Source organism: Meles meles, chromosome 8, assembly GCF_922984935.1.
Source record: "Meles meles chromosome 8, mMelMel3.1 paternal haplotype, whole genome shotgun sequence".
Taxonomy (NCBI): Eukaryota; Metazoa; Chordata; class Mammalia; order Carnivora; family Mustelidae; genus Meles; species Meles meles.
This window is the reverse complement of record NC_060073.1, coordinates 63,799,924-63,821,887: the sequence shown is the minus strand read 5'-3', so window position 1 is coordinate 63,821,887 and position 21,964 is coordinate 63,799,924. Positions and strand designations below refer to the sequence as shown.

The window sequence follows — 21,964 nt, the reverse complement described above, 5'->3', positions numbered from 1 at the left end:
AACTAAGTACTTCCCAAGTCTAATGTGTACACTTCATGAAGATTTCACCAGTTTCTCCCAGACTTTGCACTGTGCCTGGCATATTGAAAATAGTCAATCAATATTTGCTGACTGATTCAAAATTTTCCACAATAAGTAATTACTCTCTAATAAGAAAAACAAGAAAAGTGGTTTCCACAAAGGAAATCCATATGAACATTAATTTTATGAACATATGAACATGATTTTAACATAATAAAAAAAATACAACATACCATAATGGAAGTTCATAGAAAATGGTATCAATTCATTAATCCCTGGCTTGGTATAATTGATGAAAATTTCACAGAAGAGATAATATTTCAGTGTACCTTAAAGGGTGAATAGGAGTTTAAACAAGTGCACAGAACAATATCTGAGGTAGAGAAAGCACACGAATGTACAAAGCCAGAAAGAACATGTTGTGCCTAGGAAACCATGACAAATGACTTTTATTAAGCCTAGGAGGAAAGTTATATCGGGAGCTACATACACATACAGCTACTCTGATACAGTGGAACTAATATAAACATGGACAATATGTCTATGATCTCCCTACCAAACTACACAAAGTCTGAACTCTTCCAGAGAGAGCAAATGGGGAGTAAATGATGCAGAGGAATGATAAAAAGAAGAATAACTTTAAGTTTACAGACTGGATACAGTAGGAAGTTATGACTACAATAATCCAATGTGATGATAAGTGATGACAAGGAACTGAACTAAGATGGTTGTGAGATGGGAGAGAGGGAAGAGAAGGCATGAATGACTAATTTAAGAGAGTCTTCTATGATGAAAGAATATATTCCCAACTGGTTACACAAAAGGCAACCAAAAGCGTGCAAATATGTAACTTCGCTGAAAAAATAATAAAATGTTGAAAATGTTAAGAAAGTTACCCACTTTCTTTCCATGGAAAGAGGAAATAACTCTAAATATGCAGGACCATTATCATAAATGTTCCTCAAACAGATTTTTCATTATAATTAAATAAGGTGCTTAGCATGGTGGTTGACACATAGTGTCAATAAATATGACCTATTAATATTGTTCTTAACATTGTCAAAAAAGACCATAAAAAAGTAATTTTTCCCTAGAAATCTGTATATATTTTTAATAAGTAGTGGTTGCTCCTTAAAACCCTTTTATTAAAATTTTGAATTTTTAATTGAAGTATAGTCAACATGTTAGTTTTGGGTGTACAACACAGTGATTCAACAATTTTATACATTACTGAATGCTTCCCATTATAAGTGTATTACAATATTAACTGTATTCTCTATGCTGTATACCTCCTTAAAATCTTTTCATGAGATAGAATTCAAATCTTCCCTGTTGCTTAGGGATAAAAAATTTCATCAGATCTAATTGTTGAAAAAGTCATTAAATAAAAGATAAAGCAGATAAAACCATTCAGCAATGGTAGGGAGGTCACAATGACGATTTTAAACATGTCTGTGCAGAGTAGGGCCCATTACTGGAAACAAATTCTATCTTCTTACTTCTAACATCTAAATTGTTACTTCCTCAGTGAAGCCTTAAATAAGCAAGCAGGAAATCACCTAGAAACTGTGAGGTCATGCTTACTACTCCCCTAACTGCCAATACCACTTTGTTGATGACCTTTCTTTTCTTCACTAGTCTTTCTAGTTGTCAAGGATGATGTCTTAATGCCACTTCCAAAGGCATACCATATACCTTGTACATAGCAGGTGCTCTGAATATAATTGTGTACGATAGGGTCAATTTACAGCTGGACTGGGAAAACTCCATCTTCATCTCTGAGGACATCTGGCTATCTGGCTCTTGGACAAGATAAGGTCAATTAGATTTATGATGTGCTGTTTCAGGTCCAAAACTACCTGATGACCTGTAAACCAGTTTGTTTACTGACACATTTTCACCTGATAGAACTGGTTAGCCAGCCAGGCTTGACTACATGACCAGAGCAACATAAAAATACCCCACTATGAACTGCTTTGAGCTCTCCACAACCCAGGATTTATCACACAGATCTTGGTGGTCAAATCCAGGGATAAAATGGACCTGTGTACAAATTAGGATTCTAGACAGTTTCCCCTTAATGTCCCCCACATTCTTAACGCTTCTCCACTCTCTCTTTCTCTTGCTACACCATATCCTTTAAACAAAAGCCTTAGGTAAATATGGAGACTCATGAGTCCTTTCAAATACCCAAACTTGAAAGATCTTTGCAATACTATTTTCTGTACACTTTCATGAATGTAAAAATAAGCCGTATGGCTCAGCTAATATTTTTTTCAATCTTAATAAAACAAAAATTTCTTTTTATATCTATAAATACTTTCACATACACTAACATTAAATTCCCAAAGTAACCCCACTAAGGAGCAGACTAGCGAAACCCAGACTCAAAAGATTAAATGACTTGTCCACTTTTGCTCAACCAAGAAGGGGCAGAACTGGACTCAAGCCCAAGGTATAGGTCTATCAATTAAACTAGGCTGCCTCCCAAGTCTGAAGCAATTAATGCCTATGCCATTATTTGAGGGCTTAAGTTAATATCTCTACATCTTTTTTTTTTTAAAGAATTTATTTATTTATTTGACCGAGAGAGAGAGATAGCAAGAGAGGGAACACAAGCAGGGGGAGTGGGAGAGGGAGAAGCAGGCTTCCCGCTGAGCAGGGTGTCCAATACAGGGCTTGATCCCAGGACCCTGGGATCATGACCTGAGCCGAAGGCGGATGCTTAACTGGCTGAGCCACCCAGGTGTCCTGATATCTCTACATCTTGATGAGGCTTCCTGAAATAAGTTACAAAGGCATCCATATCCATCTATCTAGTAAAGAGGTTAATAACAATACATAATGTTGATATCAAGAGGTTGAACATATTCATTCCTTCATTCCACAATTATATGAGCATCAATTATGAGGCTTAGACACCACGTTAGGGAGAGTTTAGTTGTAGCAAAAAAGGAGACATTTTAAAACAGAAAAATGAATACTTCCTCAGTTCATGGATGAAAAGGAAGTTTAAATTTAAGTGCATAATCTGATAGTCTAAATTCTTAAGAAAACTATTATCCAACATTTTATATGGTACTTTAGAATGCATAAGGTCATTACTTTGTCTAACTTAATCCTCAAAACCAACTTATAAGGTATTTTTAATCAAATCTGACAGTTAAAGAAAGTGAAATCAAAATTAAGCAATTTGTCCTAATATATAGAAGATCGTACAGCTGGAACAAGGCAAAATCAGGATTCAAATGCAAAGGTACTAATAACCTGTCTTCTTTCCATTTTATAAACTATTTCCTATTCTTATGTTGATTTCGATTAGAATGTCCTATTTCATTTTTTTTAAAAAATCCACAAAGTGAGGAGCACCTGGGTGGCTCAATTGGTTGAGTATCTGCCTTCAGCTCAAGTCAGGATCCCAGGGTCCTGGGATTGAGCCCTACACTGGGCTCCCTGCTTAGCAGAGAGTCTGCTTCTCCCTCTCCCTTTGCCCCTTCCTTCCCATGCTCTCTCTCAAACTCTCTCTTAAATAAGTAAAATCTTCCAAAAAAAAGAAAAGAAAAAAGAAAAATCCTCAAAATGAGAGGCTCCTGGATGGTGCAGTCAGTTAAGTATCCAACCCTTGGCTCTGGCTCAGGTCGTCATCTCAGGGTCGTGAGATGAAGTCCCATGTTGGGCTCCAAGCTCAGCGAGGAGTCTGCTAAAGTTTGTCTCTCCCTCTCCCTCTGCCCCTCGATGCCCTCGCTCTCTCTCTAAAGTGAATGAGTGAATCTTTAAAAAAAAAAAAAAATCCACAAAGTGAAAAAAAATTAAGTAAAACATTTTCTTATTTTATCATAATAATTAAGAATAATTTAGAATTTAAAGTAAAATAAAGTAATTTAAATGTCTTAGTGATTTTACTCTAATTGATGGTTATAAATACATTTCTTAAATATTTATTGAGTTATATATCTTTAACTTCCTGGTAATTTCAAAGTTTTCTGTAAAATGAAATAAAAATAATTCATTTCTTTTGGTCAGCTTCCAAATCAATATGAATAATGAAAACAAATCACTGAGATACGCATTTCCTAAACATGAAAACCTATCTGAGTTGTGGAATTATTTTTGAAAATGCATAATTAGTTGTTAATGTTCAGTAATATCTCATTCTTTAAGACCGTAAGCAACTAAATACTTGCTCCAACAGAACATTAAGTAAACATTATGTAAATTAAGTAACATTAAGTAAAATATAAGTTTATGAATTTATTTCATTTAACTTAATGTCTTAAACAGCATTTAATTTAAATCAAATTCCTAAGCAGTAGGGAAAAAAATTAAAGACAATAAAATACAAGTTTTTTAATTTTTTGAATTCCCAAATCTCTCAAGTGAATTGTTCTAGGGGCAACTGGGTGGCTCAGTCAGTTAAGCATCAGACTCTTGATTTCAGCTCAAGCCCCTCATCACACTGGGCATGGGGCCTGCTTAAGATTCTCTCTCTCCCTCTCCCTCATCCTGCCCCCAAAGAACTGTTTTAGTTCTACCCAAATAACTTTGGGTCAATTTCCAGAGGAACAAGACTTTTTTTCAGGGTATTCACTGCCCAAGTGTCAGCTTTTAAATGTCTAAAAAAAAAACTGCTTTAAAGAAAACCAGAGAAAATGAGATAGGTCAGCCAAGACAAGTGTCCCATGTAGCAAACAAAGGTTTCTCTGTGATCCAACTAAAACCGCAATGCTCTTACACCCACACATACATATAACTGGAGTATTTGCGTGGTCTTTTCCATTATAACCTTTAATCTGAATACTGACTTTATTTTAAAGTTGGTTTTTATTTTGTTTAAAAAAAGAATGAGAATGAAATAGTGAAAAAAAATCACACAAATTAGATAATAAAAGAAAAAGAATAAGACAGAAGAGTACTAAAATCTATTGAGTTTATATGCCTGGAGCCAAACTAGTGACCTACTTTACATAATCTTTCTAATATAAAATATCACCTTGTGAGCTTATCCTTATTTTACATATCTGGCAAGATTAAGAAATTTTCCTAGTGTCATATTGCTCCCAAGTGGGAAGATCTAGATTCAATCTCATGTCATTTGTTCTTTAACAAGCTGTGTTCCTAATACCACAACATGCAAAAAGAGAAAGAAAAAGAAAAAGGAAAGACAGTAAGAGAGACACAATCATAAGCGTTGGTCTATCCTAATAAATCTTAAGAACCAAACAAGCCATGTAATTCTGGCAATTATACTAGACTCATCTGAACGTCTATAGAATTTATTCATCTGGGGGTGCCTGGGTGGCTCAGTCGTTAAGTGTCTGCCTTCAGCTTGGGTAATGATCCCGGGGTCCTGGGATCAATCCCCGCATTGGGCTCCCTGCTCAGCTGGAAGCCTGCTTCTCCCTCTCCCACTCCCCCTGCCTATGATCCCTCTCTCCCAGTGTCTTTCTCTGTCAAATAAATAAATAAACAAAATCTTTTAAAAATTAAAAAAAAAAGAATTTATTAATCTGTGATCCATTATGACTAAAGAAATGATACTTTTTTAAGGCAATTCTTTCACTGCTGAAACAAATCACTTATCTTTTCTGCTAGTCACCTTTTCACATTTTTAAGTTTATACCTCACACAACACATAATCTACTGGGAAAAAAAATCCATCATACAACATTGCAAAGTACTATACTTATAGTAGATATTTAGTAATACTTCTATATTCACAATGCCCTGAAATCAGTTAAGTACTTGGCAGTTGATAATATGATCAGCCTTCAGTGACACGGGACTTCGAAAGTTCTGGTTTTAGAGGTGCCTGGCTGGCTGAATTGGAAGAACATGCAACTCTTGATCTTGGGATAGTGAGTTCAAGCCCCATGCTGAGTGTAGAGATCATTTAAATGAATAAACTTAAAAAAAGTTTTGGTTTTGTAATTCAGTCTGGAAAAAGGTTCTGCTTTAATCAGTCATGATCAAGACATACTACTGGTTATCTGAGTTGATTCATCATTTCTTTATCTCCACTAGTAATGGCTTCAAATGACAACAAAGGAAAAATAAATCTTTTTTATTTTATAGATTACAATGGGCAGAATATGCTAAGCAATTTCTCACTGGTTTAACCAACAACATTTACTGAGAACTTAATCTATATTAAGATACTGTGCTAAGTGCTATGGATACTGAGTTAAAGCTGAAAAGTTTTTTAACTTGAGGCATTATCAATATAATAGAGAATATAGACATATTTATAATTACAATACTCTGTGAAATGTATACACAGCATTCATTCAATAAATATTTGCTCAAGTCTCATATAGTAAACACTGTAACAAACCCTGGGATACAACAATGAACAAGATCCTAGGGCCCCTCCTTTTATTGACTTTACATGGTCTCAAAGACTTCCCAAGTCTACAGAAAAATGAAATCATCAAAAATCATAAGAGCACATAAGGAAACATGCAGCCATAAAGGAAGAACAGCAAAACAAGCAACAGAAACAGGCAAAGATGAAAGATACTGAGTCAATGGATTATAAGATATTAAATGTTTGATATGTTTAAGGAAATAAAAGAAAGCAAAAAAAAAAAAAACCAAAAAATAAAAAAACTATCAGAAATTGTCAGGTAGATTTAAAAAAGAAAGCCTTTAGAAATGAAAAATATAATAATTAAAATGCTAAAGAGAAAAAAATGAATGTGAAAGAAAAAAATTTAAAAGGCTCAATTAACCAAGTAAAGAGAGATGAGAGAGATAAAGCAGGACATTCCAGAGCGGAAAGAATAATGTATGCAAACACAGGAAACTATGAAGCTGCATTCTGTGCTTGAGGAAATAAAAGCTGAATTATATTGCTGAAGTATAAAGTGCAAGTGTTTAGAATGGCAAGAGATTACATAAGAAAAGTCATCAATGGCCAGTTTGTGAAAGTCTTTATCCATTATACTTCTCAACTCTATATTGCACATGTGCCAATACTCACTACCTGAAGTTCTTATCTTATGTATCTGTAAGCACACATTTTTATGTGTGTATATATAGTTAATAGTATTTCTAGTTTTGAAATGTATAAATTGTTAGCTAAAATAAAGAAATAGCTATTAAGCAATATGGCAGACACCCCAAAAATCCTCTCTTAAAAACACCTAGGCATGCTGGATAAAATTTAATAATATATTTTTCAATGCACAATTCAACTTCCAAAAGACTAAAAGTAATTCCCAGAGGGAAAAACTAAGAACCAAGAAAATCAGTATGACTGTTCTACAAAGAGAAAGATGTAGGGCAGTGAATTGGCTGTCTCATTACCATAGAAAGTAGAATTTCAAATGCTCACAAAGGAATAAGAGATAAGGCATTGGACCACGGAAGGATGGGAACTGGATCTGAGATCATCTACATGAAATGCTTGAGGGACTACCTTCTCAGTAGTTAAATGAAACAGAAAAGCAACCACCCAGTAGCACAGAAAACAGTAAGAAAGTTCTTCCATAGTGACCTAGTCTAAAAGAGAAAACAAATAAAACAATAAAAACAATTACCTCCTCTGGAAGTATAAACACAAGGTTTGTGACAGGCATACTCTAAAGTGGCCACCAGGGGGCGCGGGGGTGGCTCAGTCCGTTGACCCGCAACTTTCTTTGGGCTCAGGTCTTGGCTTAGGTCCCGATCTCAGGGGGCCATGGGATCCAACAGAGCAGTCACTCTGCACACAGCCAGAGTTACCTTGTCCCTCTCCCTCCCCTTCACTCTCTGCCCCTCACCGTGCTTGTGTACACTCTCTCTATATAAGAAATTTAAAAAATACATTTTTTTAAATAAATAGGGCACCTGGGTGGTACAGTCAGTTGGGTGTCCAACTCTTGGTTTCAACTTGGGTTCTAATCTTGGGGGCATGGAATTCAGCCCCCCGTGGGACTCTAAGCTCAGTGAGGAATCTGCTTGAGACTTTCCCTCTGCCACCCCCCAATGCCCCCCTCACCTGCTCGATCGCTCGCTCTCAAATAAATAATTTAATTAATTAATAAAGTGGCCACCAGAATCCTTACCTCCTAGTATCCAAGCCCTTGTGTAATTCCCTCCCTCTGTACGTAGGCAGAACTAGTGACTTGCTTCTAACCAAAAGAATACAGCAAGATGATGAGATATACATAATTACATGTACGTGATAATATTATATGAGATTGCAGCACCCATCCTGCTGGAGTCTCTTACTCCCTTGCTGGCATTGAAGAAGCAAGCTGCCACGTTGTTGAGCTGCCTATTCTGGGGGTCTCATGTAACAAGGAACTAAGGGCAGATTCCAGGAGCTAAGAGTAGCCTCCATCCAAAAGCCAGCAAGAAACCGAAGCCTCAATCCAACAACTACCAGGAACCAAATTCTGCTAGTAAAGGCTTCCCTCTTCAAGCTTCAGATGAGACCACAGCCCCCACCAACACCTTGATTGCAGCCTTGTGAATCTCTAAACAAATGACCCGGCTAGGCCAGAGCCACACTCCTAACCCGTAGAAAATGTGAAACTATAAATATGTGTTACTTTAAGCCATTACATAAGTAGAAATTTGTTATGCTGCAAAGACTAATCCAAGGTGGAACTACATACTGAATAAGATGCACTCGCTCTCTCTTGCTCTGTCTCTGGCAAATAAATAAATAAATGACATGTAAGTTAGGAGGAGCATACACAAAGTTAAAGTAGCTTCTTTCAATTACCTAAAATGAGAGAAGAAGTAAGTTTGGACTTTAAGTCAAACATGTATTAAAAAAATATTTAAATAAACACCAGAACTAGAACAAACCAGTAGTTTCCAAACCGTAGAGGGGAGAAAGAAATTTAAAAAACCTATCACTGCCAAAAGAAGGCAAGAAATATAGATGTAGAATGAAAAGCATTATAAAAAAGGGTGGAAATATGGGATGCCCAAGTGATTCAGTCATTTGGGTATCTGCCTTCAGTTCAAGTCATGATCCCAACGTCCAGGGATTGAGCCCCACATCCCTGGTTGGCAGGGAGCCTGCCTCTCCCTCTCCTTTTGCCTGCTGCTCTCCCGGCTTATGCTCTCTCTCGTACTCTGTCAAATAAATAAATATCTTTTTTTTTTTTTTAAAGGGTGGAAATAAAAATATATCAGTAGTCACCGAAAGCAGAAAATAAGACTGAATTTTAACAGTAAAAGAAACAGTTATCTGCTTTATAAGATAAACAACTTAAACATAAGGGCACATAATAGCTGACAGTAAAAAAAGCCTGGGTAAAAAATAGGCCAGACAAAAGAACAAAATAGATTTTAAAGCAGAAATTCAATATACAACTTAAATTTCAGGTCATTTTTAGAATTAGTGCTGTTATTTTAAAGAAGGAAACGATTTACTGGTGGTACACATAGCCTTGTACTAGTCTCATAGTTGGTAGAGCAATTTTATGAAGATACCTACACAGCATGTTTACCAAATAATTAAGGAAGACTTCTTACAGAAGGCAATAACAAGAAATATAGGCTGTAAACAGGATTTACATGTCCACCTAAGACAGAGTAATAAGGACCATATTTAGTCTCCTACCTGAAACAACCAATGAAGCAACAAAGGTGCTAAGAAAACTCTTTGGGATGATGAGTATATTCAAATTTTGGTTGTGGTGATGGGTTCATAGGAGTACATCTGTCAAAATTTAGCAAATCATACATTGTAATTATGTATAGCTTTTTTGCACAGCAAAGGAAACCATCAACAAAATGAAAAGGCAACCTAATAATGAAAGAAGATATTTGCAAAAGATGTATCTGATGAGGGGTTAATATCCAAAATATATTTAAAAACTCACACAACTTGGGGCGCCTGGGTGGCTCAGTGGGTTAAAGCCTCTGCCTTCAGCTCAGGTCATGATCATAGAGTCCTGGGATCGAGCCCCACATCGGGCTCTGCTCCGCAGGGAGCCTGCCTCCTCCTCTCTCTCTGCCTGCCTCTCTGCCTACTTGTGATTTCTCTCTGTCAAATAAATAAAATATTTAAAAAAAAAAAACAAACTCGCACAACTTAATCCAAAGAACCCCGAACAATCCAATTAAAAAATGGACAGAAGATGTGAATAGACATTTCTCCACGTAAGACATACAAATGGTCAACAGATGCATGAAAAGACTCTCAACATCACTAACCATCAGAAAAATATAAATCAAAACAATGAGATTATCACCTCATACCAGTCAGCATGAGTAATATCAAAAAGACAAGAAATAACAAGTGTTGGTGAAGATACAGAGAAAAGGGAACCCTCACACTCCTGGTAGAAATGTAAATTGGCGCAGCCTCTACAGAAAACAGTATGGAAGTTCTTCCAAAAATTAAAAACAGAAATGCCATAAAATCCAGTATTTCTACTTCTGGGTAGAAACAGAAAATGAAAAACTAATTTTTTTTTTAAGATTTTATTTACTTGCCAGAGAGAGCCTTTTAAATCTTTTTAGTTTTAACTTCTAATACAGTAAATACCAAAAAATTTAACTCACAGAGCTCTTCAGGGTCCTCAATAATTTTTCAAATGTATAACAGAGGTTATGAGACCAAAAAACATGAGAATTTCTGATCTACGAAAAGTAAAAGTTGAATATGGGCATGCCCTACAATCTAACCATTATATTTGTCAATAGATACAAGAACTCTTAATTTGTGTATGCTAGAATATGCACAAGAAGGTTATAACATTATTTATAATAGCCAAAACCTGAAAACAAAAACATCCAAAAATTGAAGAATGGATAAATCAACATATTCGTATAGTAGAATTCTAAACAGTAAAAATAAATGAACTATATCTAAACCCATCAATAGAGATAATTCTTGGGAACAAGGATGATACATAATTGAGAAAAGCAAGTTGAAGAATGAACACACACACATACACAGTATAATTCCACTTATATAAACTATAAAATAAGGAAACCTTAACAGTGTATTTTTAGAAATGCATATGGTAAAAAGCTAGGAAATGATAAACAATAAACTAAGGATAGTGGTTATCTCTGGAAAAAAGGAAGAAATGGGATGAAAGAAAGGCACAGAGGGGGCTAAATGTTTATTTAATGAATGCTCTTTAAAAAAGAACAGTCCGGGGCGCCTGGGTGGCTCAGTGGGTTAAAGCCTCTGCCTTTCGCTCAGGTCATGATCCCAGGGTTCTGGGATCGAGCCCCACATCGGGCTCTCTGCTTGGCAGGGAGCCTGCTTCCTCCTCTCTCTCTCTCTGCCTGCCTCTCTCCCTACTTGAGATCTCTGTCAAATAAATAAATAAAATCTTTTAAAAAAATAAAAAAAAATAAAAAAGAACAGTCCTCCCTTATCAAGGTCATAATTCTCTTTGATTGTCAAACTAAGTTGGACATTTCTTTTTTTTTTAGATTTTATTTATTTGACAGAGACAGAGAGAGAGAAAACAAGCAAGGGAGAGGGAGATGGAGAGGGAGAGGGAGAAGCAAACTCCCTGCTGAGCAGGAAGCCTGAGATGGGAGATGCAGGGCACAATCCCAGGACCCCAGGATCGTGCGTGACTTGAGCCAAAGGCAGACACTACCTGAGACACTTAACCTAAGTTGGATATTTCTATAGTAGTAAAAGAACACTGAACATCCAATTGGCAAAACTAACTAAAGGAACTCCAGGGATCAAATGGATATCAGACAACAAAACCAGACTGCCCTCCTGTCTACTTTAAAAAGGGGGTGGGGGTGGGGAGGAATTGCTACCCAGCAGGTAAAATAGTCTGAAACCGTAATATTTCATTTGCGAAGACTATCTTACCTAGAATGTCTCCTTATTGTTTTGTAGAAATGAATGAATTCCAGCCATAAGACCGTTTTTACAGCAGTATCAAGATTTTAACAAGTGCAATGTTAAGAGGTCTGTTTTGAGTCCATTCAGTCTTTCCTCTTGCTGTTAAAAGCAGCTTGCTCTGAAAAGTTAAAGAACTTTAAGATGGTCCACATCTATAATGTGTCAAAAATTTTTCCAGTCATGCAACTGAATTATTTCAACCTAAAGTACTTATTTATTTTCTTTGGGTAAAACGCCTCTTTTGAGTCTTATGAGTGCATTATAGGGATAAATAAAACGATGCTTATAAAAATTCTCTGAAATTTTCAAAGAGAAGGTCAATATTAAATTTTATTATTATTTTTAAAGTTTCATCCTCTAAGAATAAAATGTATGGTGTGATTTGGCATACTCTGAGTTTACACAACAGGAAATCAAAATTGCTCAAAACTCAACTTTAGGGGCGCCTGGGTGGCTTAGTGGGTTAAAGCCTCTGCCTTAGGTTCAGGTCATGGTCCCAGGGTCCTGGGATCAAGCCCCACATCGGGCTCTCTGCTCAGCAGGGAGCCTGCTTCCTTCTCTCTCTTTCTGCCTGCCTCTCTGCCTACTTGTGATCTCTATCTGTCAAATAAACAAGTAAAATCTTTAAAAAAGAAAAAAAACTCAACTTTAGACCCTATTTCAGTTACTTATTGCTGAATAATAAGCCACCTCCCAAACTTCATGGCTTTAAAAAACCATTTACTATTATCTCTCATGGGAAGAACACAAACAATGAAAAGTGCACCAAAATATAAACATAATACATAAACAATGTTTTGGCAAGAGTACAGTATATTCAAGGAAAGCAGGAATTATAGGGAAAAGGAGGAACAAAGACTAAACAGTTTAGAATACACCGGATCCCATAATGAGTTAAAAAACTACATAACTAAGAGAATGGTGAAAATTGAAGACACACCAAATGTTAGTGAGGAAGTGGATGAAATGCTGTGAATGTAAAACACTATGTAAAACCACTTTGAGTAAAGATCTGGCAGTTTCTAATAAAATTGAACACACAATTAACCCTCTGACCCAGTTATTCCAATCCTGACTATTTACCTATAAGAATGAAAATGTATTTCCACAAGACAACTTGTGCAAGAATGTTCATAGCAGCTTTATTTATAATTACCAAAACCTGAAAAAAGCCACGTGTTCAGCAATAGGAAAACTGATAGACTGTGGAATATTCATATAATGGAATACCACTTAGCAATAAAAAGGAACTACCAAAACTTGCAACAACATTGGTGAAATCTCAAAAACCATACACTGAATGAAAGTTTACCAAACAGTAAATACTGAATGATTCCACTTAGTTTACTAAGTAAATACTGCATGATTCCACTAACAGTTTACTGTTTACCAAACAGTAAATACTGCATGATTCCACTTATATTCAGTTTCAGAACAGGTACATCTAATCTATGGTCGGGGGGAGAAATCAGAACAGTGGCTGTCCTAGAGAGAAGGGGAAGGTGAAGGTGAGGATTAACAGGGAAGAGGCATGAGGAACTTTCTCCCTTGATAGTAAAATTCCATATTCTAATAGAGGTTTTGGTTACACAAATGTATGCACTTGTTAAAATTCAGCAAATATACCATAAAATTTATGCATAACATCAAATATAAATTTTACATCCAAAGAAAACCCCCAAAGAATTGATCTTTAAGGGTACCTGGGTGGCTCAGTCAGTTAAGCGTCTGCCTTCGGCTCAGGTCATGATCCCAGGGTCCTGTGATCAAGTCTGTATCAGGGTCCCTGCTCAGCAAGGAGTCTGCTTCTCCCTCTCCCTTTCCCTTTCCCTCCCCACCCATGCCCACTGTCTCTCTCATGCTCTCTCTGTAATAAATAGATAAAATCTTTAAAAAAAAAATTGAACTGATAGGCATGTTAAAGGATTTAGGGGAAAGTGTATAGATGTCTGTAATTTACTTTGAAATGTATAAAAAATAAAGTGAATTGACAGAAGAATGGGTAAATGGGCAGACATGCACTAAAACAAGCATGAGGCGCCTCAGTGGCTCAGTCAGTTAAGCAGCTGTCTTTGGCTCAAGTCATGATTCCAGGGTCCTGCTTCTCCCTCTCCCTCTGCCTGCTGCTCTCCCTGCTTGTGCTCTGTCAAATAAATAAAACCTTAAAAAAAAAAAGTATAAAACAAGCATAATAAAATGTTAAAATAGAATCTAGGCAATAGGTGAACAGATATTTACTACAGAATTCTTGACTGTTGTAAAAATATTCATTTAAAAAAAAAAAAAAGGAGTTTTCATGCCATGTTAGAATTTGGCCTTTATCCTTCAGTTAATAAAAAGTCCTCGAAGGGAGGGGTACCTGGGTGGCTCAGTCTGTTAAGTGTCTGACTCCTGATTTCCACTCAGGTCATGATCTCAGGGTTGTGAGATCGAGTCCCATGTCAGGCTCCACGATCATTAGAGAGTCTGCTTATCCCTCTCCCTCTGCTCCTTCCTCCTCTTGCACACATGCAGGCTCTCTATCAAATGAACAATTTTCTTTAAAGAAGTCTTTTTTAGGGGCACCTGGGTGGCTCAGTGGGTTAAGCCTCTGCCTTCAGCTCAGGTCATGATATCAGGGTCCTGGGATCGAGCCCCACATCGGGCTCTCTGCTCAGCAGGGAGCCTGCTTCCCCCACTCTCTCTGCCTGCCTCTCTGCCTACTTGTGATCTCTCTCTCTCTCTCTCTGTCAAATAAATAAATAAGATCTTTAAAAAAAAAAAAAAAGTGTTTTTTTTTTTAAGTCCTCCAAGGGAAAGAGAAGCACCCAACCCTGTAAGGAGTAATCACTCAAGATTTAAAGAGGTATCCACTGAGAGAACGTAGCTAGAAATGATAAGGGTATATCTTGTGCAAAAGCAATCCCACTGAAAACATCTACAAATTCTGGTATATTTTCAATATATGCAAACAAATGAAAAAAAGGATGAAAGAGAGGAAAAGAGAAGAGAGGAAAGGTCCACTAAAGTGAGGAGTCAAGTAAGTCAAGGAAGAAACCTCCCCCTCAAAAGTTTAACCTTTCAACTGCCTGGATGTGGCCCACCCACATCACTGAGAGTAGTCTTTACTTAAAATCAACTGATTGTAGATTTTGACAACATTTATAAAATGCCTTCACAGAATACCTAGATTAGTATCTAATTAAATTAGTGGATATGATAGCCTAGCCAAGTTTACACATAAAACTAACCATTACAGATGAGGAGGCCACAACTATAACACAGTATGATTTACTTTTTAGACTTATTTATTGAGCACCTTGTATTGGCCAGGCACTTCACCTGATTGTGCACTTTCACACTTATCATGCCATTTAATTCTCCTAACCCTCTTAGATATCATTACTCTCATGTTATAGAAAATAAGCCGATACAAACAATGACTAAGTGATTTGCCCAGAGTCACAACATTCAACTGAGCAAAGTTCAGATAGGAATCTTGATCCTGGCTCCGAGTCATTATACCATGAACTTTCCTCGCAGTATATATGTAGGACTTTTGTGTCACTATCAAATGCTTCTGCTGTCTCTTTTGGGCGCTATCATTTTGCCAGACCTAAAATGTTTCTCCATGCCTCCACTTCTTTTAAAACGCTCTTTTGCATTACCTAAAACTCTCCAGGTCATGTTTTTTTTCCCCACTAATGGAGAAACAGTTGGCAAAGGAATAGGGTAAACCCAAAATCAAAGGAACAACTTAAAAATTTAACCAGAGCTAATAATACACTGGGCAAAACTTTCATTTATTTTCTCTAATGATGTTATTTATTTGTCAGGGAGAGAGAAAGACAGACAGGCAGAGGGAGAAGCAGGCTCCCACTGAGCAAGGAGCCAGATGCTGGATTCGATCCCATGATCCCTAGGATCATAACCCATGCTGAAAGCTTAAGCAACTGTGCCTTCCAGGCATCCCAAGACTTTCATTTAAATGTTCACTATTCTAGGGGCACCTGGGTGGCTCAGTGGGTTAAGCCTCTGCCTTCGGCTCAGGTCATGGTCCCAGGGTCCTGGGATCAAGCCCCACATCGGGCTCTCTGCTCAGCGGGAAGCCTGCTTCCTCCTCTCTCTCTCTCTCTCTCTGCCTGCCTCTCCAACTACTTGAGATCTCTGTCTGTCAAATAAATAAAATTTTTTTAAAAATTTAAAAATAAATAAATAAATAAATAAATGTTCACTATTCTATGTATTCTGGCTTAGTAAAGTTCCCCAAATTGCCATTTGAGGTATTCATTCTTATTTACCCATATACCAATTACTGTTCCATTAAAAAAAAAAAAAATCTATCATTTCTTCCAATATGTGCTACCAAATGAAAATTCTTCCTAGTTAATATCTTGGACAACACAGGTAAATACTAAACCAAGATGAGACTTCAAAATGCTCTTTGCCTTCAAGCATTACTAAGCTCTAATGACTTACTATAGATCTACATCTGAAAAGTGGTTTGAAGGGCTCCTTGGTGGTACAGTCAGTTAAGCATCCAACTCGGGATTTCGGCTCAGGTCATCTGCAGGTTATGAGATCGAATCCTGCATCAGGCTCCATGTTCAGTGGGGAGTCTGCTTGTGATTCTCTCCCTTTCCCTTTGACCCTCCCTCCAACCCCCATGCAGGTGCATTCTCTCTCAAAATAAATTAGTAAATAAAATCTTTTCAAAAAATTAAGGCAAAAACTGTTGGTGATTATTCACTGCACTTTGTTATTCAGTTCACGTACAGACAGCCAAGTGTGTAGCTGAGTCGCCTCCTTGTCTCCTGGTAATGAACATATGTGACATTTTACAAAAATGAATAAGCAAAAAATGGAAATAGCCAACAATGATGAAAGTGTAGTAAAGAAACAAAAAGTGATAATGTTGGAAGTGCAATTCCAATCACACATAAACAGTTATCAAAGAAATAACTGACAACGATGATGTTGACTGCTGCCATCTGAGTGACTCTAAGATAAACAGCCAGACTAACTTGAATGCAAACTTATCAACATAAATGAAAAAAGTGGTTGTGAGAAAAGGATGAAGATGGACCAGAAGAAATGATGCCAGCAAAAACTCTGCATTAGAAGAACTCTCAGAGATATTTCACAATATTGAAAGTGCAAAGAGTAAAATGTTGAAGCTGAACCAAACTTAGAAAGGAGAATGACAATTCATTAAGGCATAGAAAAATCACTCATTCCACATCACATGTTACATGACAAGAAAGCCAGCACTGTTCAAACTACTTTTGGTAAGTTTTTGTACAAAGAAATAACACATTTTAATTATCAGTGTCTTTAATGTTTTAAATTACAGAGTACTAAATAATAGTTTTGCTATTTTTTTTTCATTTCTCTAATTTATAACCAACAATAAGAGGGTTTATGGTGTTTGACAAAAAATTTTGAAGTTCTCAGAACAACTGTAACTTTTCCCATTGATTATTAAGACTACTTTGCCAGGGGGCACCTGGATGGCTCAGCCCTTAAGCTTCTGCCTCCGGCTCAGGTCATGATCCCAGAGTCCTAGGCTCAAGCCCCATATCCAGCTCCCTGCTCAGCAGGGTACCTGCTTCTCCCTCTCCAGTTCCCCCCCTCCCACCCCCGTGCTTGTGTTCCCTCTCTTCCTCTCTCTCTCCATCATAAATAAAATCCTAAAAACAAAAAAACTACTTGGCCAGGTTTTAAGTTGCATGGTCACTACCATAAAGAGTGAGGACTGCCTGTACCTATAACTTCCGCCACACCAAGGGATATATTATTTCCCAATTATAATTAAGAAAAAAACTCTACCTTTTCCTCTGTCCTTACAATAGGCTCAAGCAAAAAAGGAATTTGGAAAAAAAGAGAAGAGGAAGAAACAAAGGAAGAAGAATTTGAACTGATCTTGGGTGATATTAAAAAATAAAAAGGCAAATTTTCAGGTATTTCAGTAACTCAGAACTGCTGCCACATCTGAACATGCAATTCCAGAAACTCATTTTTTTATTATTCAAAATACACACAGCCTAATGCTAAAAGATAGGATTCTTGAATAATTATTCAGTTTATCCTTTGCAATAGTATACTCTTTCACCTATCATCATCCCTTACATACAGGGACAAAATGAAAATGTGATAGAATATGGCATATAGTACCTTCAGAATCAGACCTCAACTTGAATGCTATTTCTACACCACATTTTGCAACCTTAGGTTAAAAAAATTAAAGAGGGGAACCTGGGTGGCCCAGTAGGTTGAGTTACAGACTCCTGATCTGATTTCAGCTTAGGTCATGATCTCAGGGTCTGAGACTGAGCACCCCCCCAAGCCAAGCTAAATAGGGAGTCTACTTAAGATTCTCTTTCCCTTTCCCTTTGCCTCCCTCCATGCCCCACATGCAAGTGAGTGCTCACCCACTCTCTCTTTTGCTCTCACTCTCTAAATAAATAAATCTTTAAAATAAAAAAAAGAATGAGAGAAGATAGATGAAGTGTTTAGCAAAGTGTGGTATACAGTAAGCACTTAGAGATGCCTATTATCTCCATTCTTATCTTTAATATTTGTGTCATTACTGTAAATATTATAACAATGATAAAACTATATATTTTTTATTTTTTTATTTTATTTTTCCAGTGTTTCAAGATTCATTGTTTATGCACCACACCCAGTGCTCTATGCAATATGTGCCCTCCTTAATACCCACTACCAGGCTAACCCAATACCCCACCCCATTTGCGTTTTTTTAATTGAAGAATTTATCGGGTGCCTGCGTGGCTCAGTGGGTTAAGCCTCTGCCTTCAGCTCAAGTCATGGTCTCAGGGTCCTGGGATCGAGCCCCACATCGGGCTCTCTGCTCAGCAGGGAGCCTGTTTCCCCCTCTCTCTGCCTGCACTTGTGATCTCTCTCTCTCTGTCAAATAAATAAACAAATCTTTTAAAAAAAGAATTTATGTATTTATTTGAGAGAGAGAGTGATACAGTGAGAGAGAAAGAGAGGGAGAAGCAGAGGAGAGGGGGCGAAGCAGACTCCCCGCGGACTCTGGATCACGACCTGAGTTGAAGGCAGACTCTCCAACCGAGCCAACCAGGCACCCAAAACTACATTTGTTTTAAACACACCATTATTAACCAGCATATTTTTCAAAGATCAAGTTCTCATACTCCAAAATATAATAGATACCCACTGCCTCCTAGGTAAGAAGACTTGACCTCAACTTTCTCCCAATAATTTTCTCCAAAGGTACACGTGCAAAGAACAACCAACATTCACTTACCCTCTTCTTGCACCCCGATTCCTATGTCAAAACCCTCCCTGCAGTCTGCTCAGTTTCCTCCTCTGAGAACAGTAAGACCAAAAGCCATTTCCCATTTCTCAGAGCTATCTGGCAGAACCGAAGTATCTTGCACTCTCATAGCTCACATGACTTAACTGTCAGTTTTCTCTTGATTCTAATCCTTGGTTCTAAACTAAGAGCCATTATTACCTATATCCACCCATAAATATGCAAAGGACCTAAAGGCCAACTAAAGCCAACCCCTTTTCTTTACTAAACAATTAATTCTCCATAAAATATTCATGTGAGTTAGTTGAGCAATGTCTGTTTCAACACTTTCAGGAACCTCTATGTCTCCTGAATCCATCCCATTATTCTTTGGTTTAAAAGTTTCCTTATGTTGAAGCAAAATCTCTCCCCTACAGTTAGTTTCCATCCATACACTCTAATTCCACATTCTAGAGAAATAAAGAAAGTTAAACTGCTCTATATGACAGCCCATCCAAAATTTGAAGACCCTTGAGTTTCTCTTTTCCATGTTACACATTTCCAGTTCAGAAAGCATGGTTTAAAGTCTCTTCCTCTCATGGACCTTCTCAGGACCACGTATGGGCTTGCCAACATGACCTAACATCAAACTGGTAAAGCGTTTCCTTGCCAACACATAGGCTGCCAAGTAATTACACTACAAATGATCCCTTTGCCCTTATACTTCCATCACTACGTAAAAATTATTACTTTAAACCAGTAGTTCTGGATAAGTGACTCTCAGTCTAAATCGTGGTTTAAAAGGAATAGTTTAAAGTCTTGAACACTACAAAGAGTTAGGGTTTGTTTTTGTTTGTTTTTTTATATTTAGCCAATTATTGTGAAGAGAATGAGGTAGGATCAGCTAGCAGGAAACTCTTGCCTCTTTCCTAGAAAGCCAAACAAATACCTGAGGAAAGGACCCAACAAAGGGTAGGTTAGCGAAGAAGAGTTGCTTCGTGTCCTGATAAAGTGGATCCAATTAAAAGAAGAAATAGCCCAAAAAATGCTCTGTACTTTGCCAGAAGCAGGTAGGTACCAGAAGAAGGATCAAACACTGTGCTCTCAAAAACACTGTGCTCTCAAAACTTAACCAAAGTAAACTGCGTTTTAAAAAGTGGCAGATTTTTCCTGTGCTCCTCTAGCCTAGTGGAATAAAATCTGGCGAAATACACACACACACACACACACACCCAATTCCCCCCCCCCCCCCACACACACACCCAATTCCCCACCCACCCACCCCTCACTGGGGCCTGTCAGGAGCAGCAGCTGGAGAAGGATGTTCCCCAACTCCTCAGAAGGTGCAAGCAATGGAAGGAATGTCTTCAGATGAACCCTAAGCCTTAGGTAGTCTTAAAGAAGGCAGAGTGGCGCAGGGTCTTGGTCCCTTCTGTTCTTCAGAGCCTGGCACCTTCCCTGGCGGGGACCGACGAGGTCCAACGAGAACAGACGAAGAGGAAGGAAAAAACCTGGGACTCTTCACGGTTGGAGTAAGACTAAGCCAGGACCTGTTCCTTTCTCCTGTGCCCCTAGGCCGAAGGTGGTGGCAGCAACAATAGGAGCAGGTGTCCCGGGGCCTCATTATAACGAGCAGTGTCCACTCTCCCAACCTCCGCTCAGGCCGCCCCAGCCTGCCCCACTCCTCCACTCCGGCAGGAATTCCCACCCCAGCCCTACCCCTCAGGCCTCCCCTCAGGTCCAGCGGGGGCTCCCCACTTCTCTTCCACTCCCCCAAACTCAACGCCCCCAAACCGTCCAGACCCCAGCACCCCTCAAGCCGACGCACTGATTCCCCCGTCCGCTCCCCGCCTCAGCAGCGCTCCCATTCCTGCCCCAGGCCAGGGCTCCCCACTCCTCCTCCCCGGTCAGGCCTGGTGCCTCCCCTGGCGGCCAGGTCCGCCCTCCGCCTTCCTCACGCGGCGTCTCCCCTCAGACCGGCGCCCTCCCTCCCTCCCTGCCTCCCGCCTCAGGCCCGGGCGCTGGCGCCCGCACTCACAGAACTCGGCGATGTACCAGGTCACCGCGTAATTCTCCTCGCACCAGTCCAGCGTGGACGTCGTGGGACCCCAGTATCCCTCGCGGTCCGCGGCCGGAGCCATCGCGCACGCTGCCGCCGCCGCCACCCAAGCGCTCGCCGCTCGCTGCGCTCGGCTCCCGAGGCTCCCAGGCCGGCTAGGGCCCTTCTCGCGCGCTCACCGCACTCGCCGCCCGCACGCCCTCCCCCGAGGGGCGGGGCCGGCGCCGTCAGCGGCAGTGCCCGGCGGGGAGACCCCGCCCACCGGCGCCACCAGGCCGCCAGCGCTCGGCCGCCGCCCCGCCCACCCCGAGGGCACTGAGGTTTTCCTCCGCCCCCTTCTTCCCAGGGCGGGGCTGTGATCTGGCCTCAGGGGTGACGGTTCCCCGGCTCCCAGTCCCACCCAGACACGCCCCTGGCTGTAGGTTAGGGGCTCCTTGATAACCCTGAGGCGTTTCTCTGTCTGGACGTGTCTGAGCCTTTATCCCTGTGTCTGTGCGCTTGTGGTTTGATTTTTAACGAGGGCAGGGTGGGATGAAGCCTTCCACAAGTCCTGGCTTGATAAAACCTGTGCAGAGATGCACCTTAGTATCTTCCTTGGAGGGCAGGCCTCAAGTGGAGCCCGGAAACAGATCTCTCCCAGCCCCCGGGAACTGTAGGAAATAAACAGTGATTTTCTGATAAAGGTAGAGGTAAGTGTCTCTTGGGAACAAAGGGAAAGGGCCAAAAAGCCCTGGAGGGAAAAAAAAAGGGGGGGGGGGGCGTTGAGATCCAATAAAGGAATGCAGCCAAAGCCCTAAAGCTG

The 21,964-nt window shown here is 39.2% G+C and overlaps 1 protein-coding gene across 3 annotated transcripts in view; it reads right to left on the bottom strand.

Moving 5' to 3' along the window:
* Positions 1 to 21,336, bottom strand: part of ACER3 (alkaline ceramidase 3) — a 163,814-nt gene extending 142,478 nt beyond the window's left edge. For 2 of the 3 annotated variants that reach the window (XM_046017382.1, XM_046017383.1), the window contains exon 1: positions 21,142 to 21,336. In XM_046017382.1, coding sequence (XP_045873338.1) covers positions 21,142 to 21,244 — 103 coding nt within the window. In that variant the 5' untranslated portion in view covers positions 21,245 to 21,336. The remainder of the gene's footprint in view (positions 1 to 21,141) is intronic. The other variant, XM_046017384.1, reaches the window with a different exon arrangement.
* Between the last annotated feature and the right edge of the window lie 628 nt (positions 21,337 to 21,964).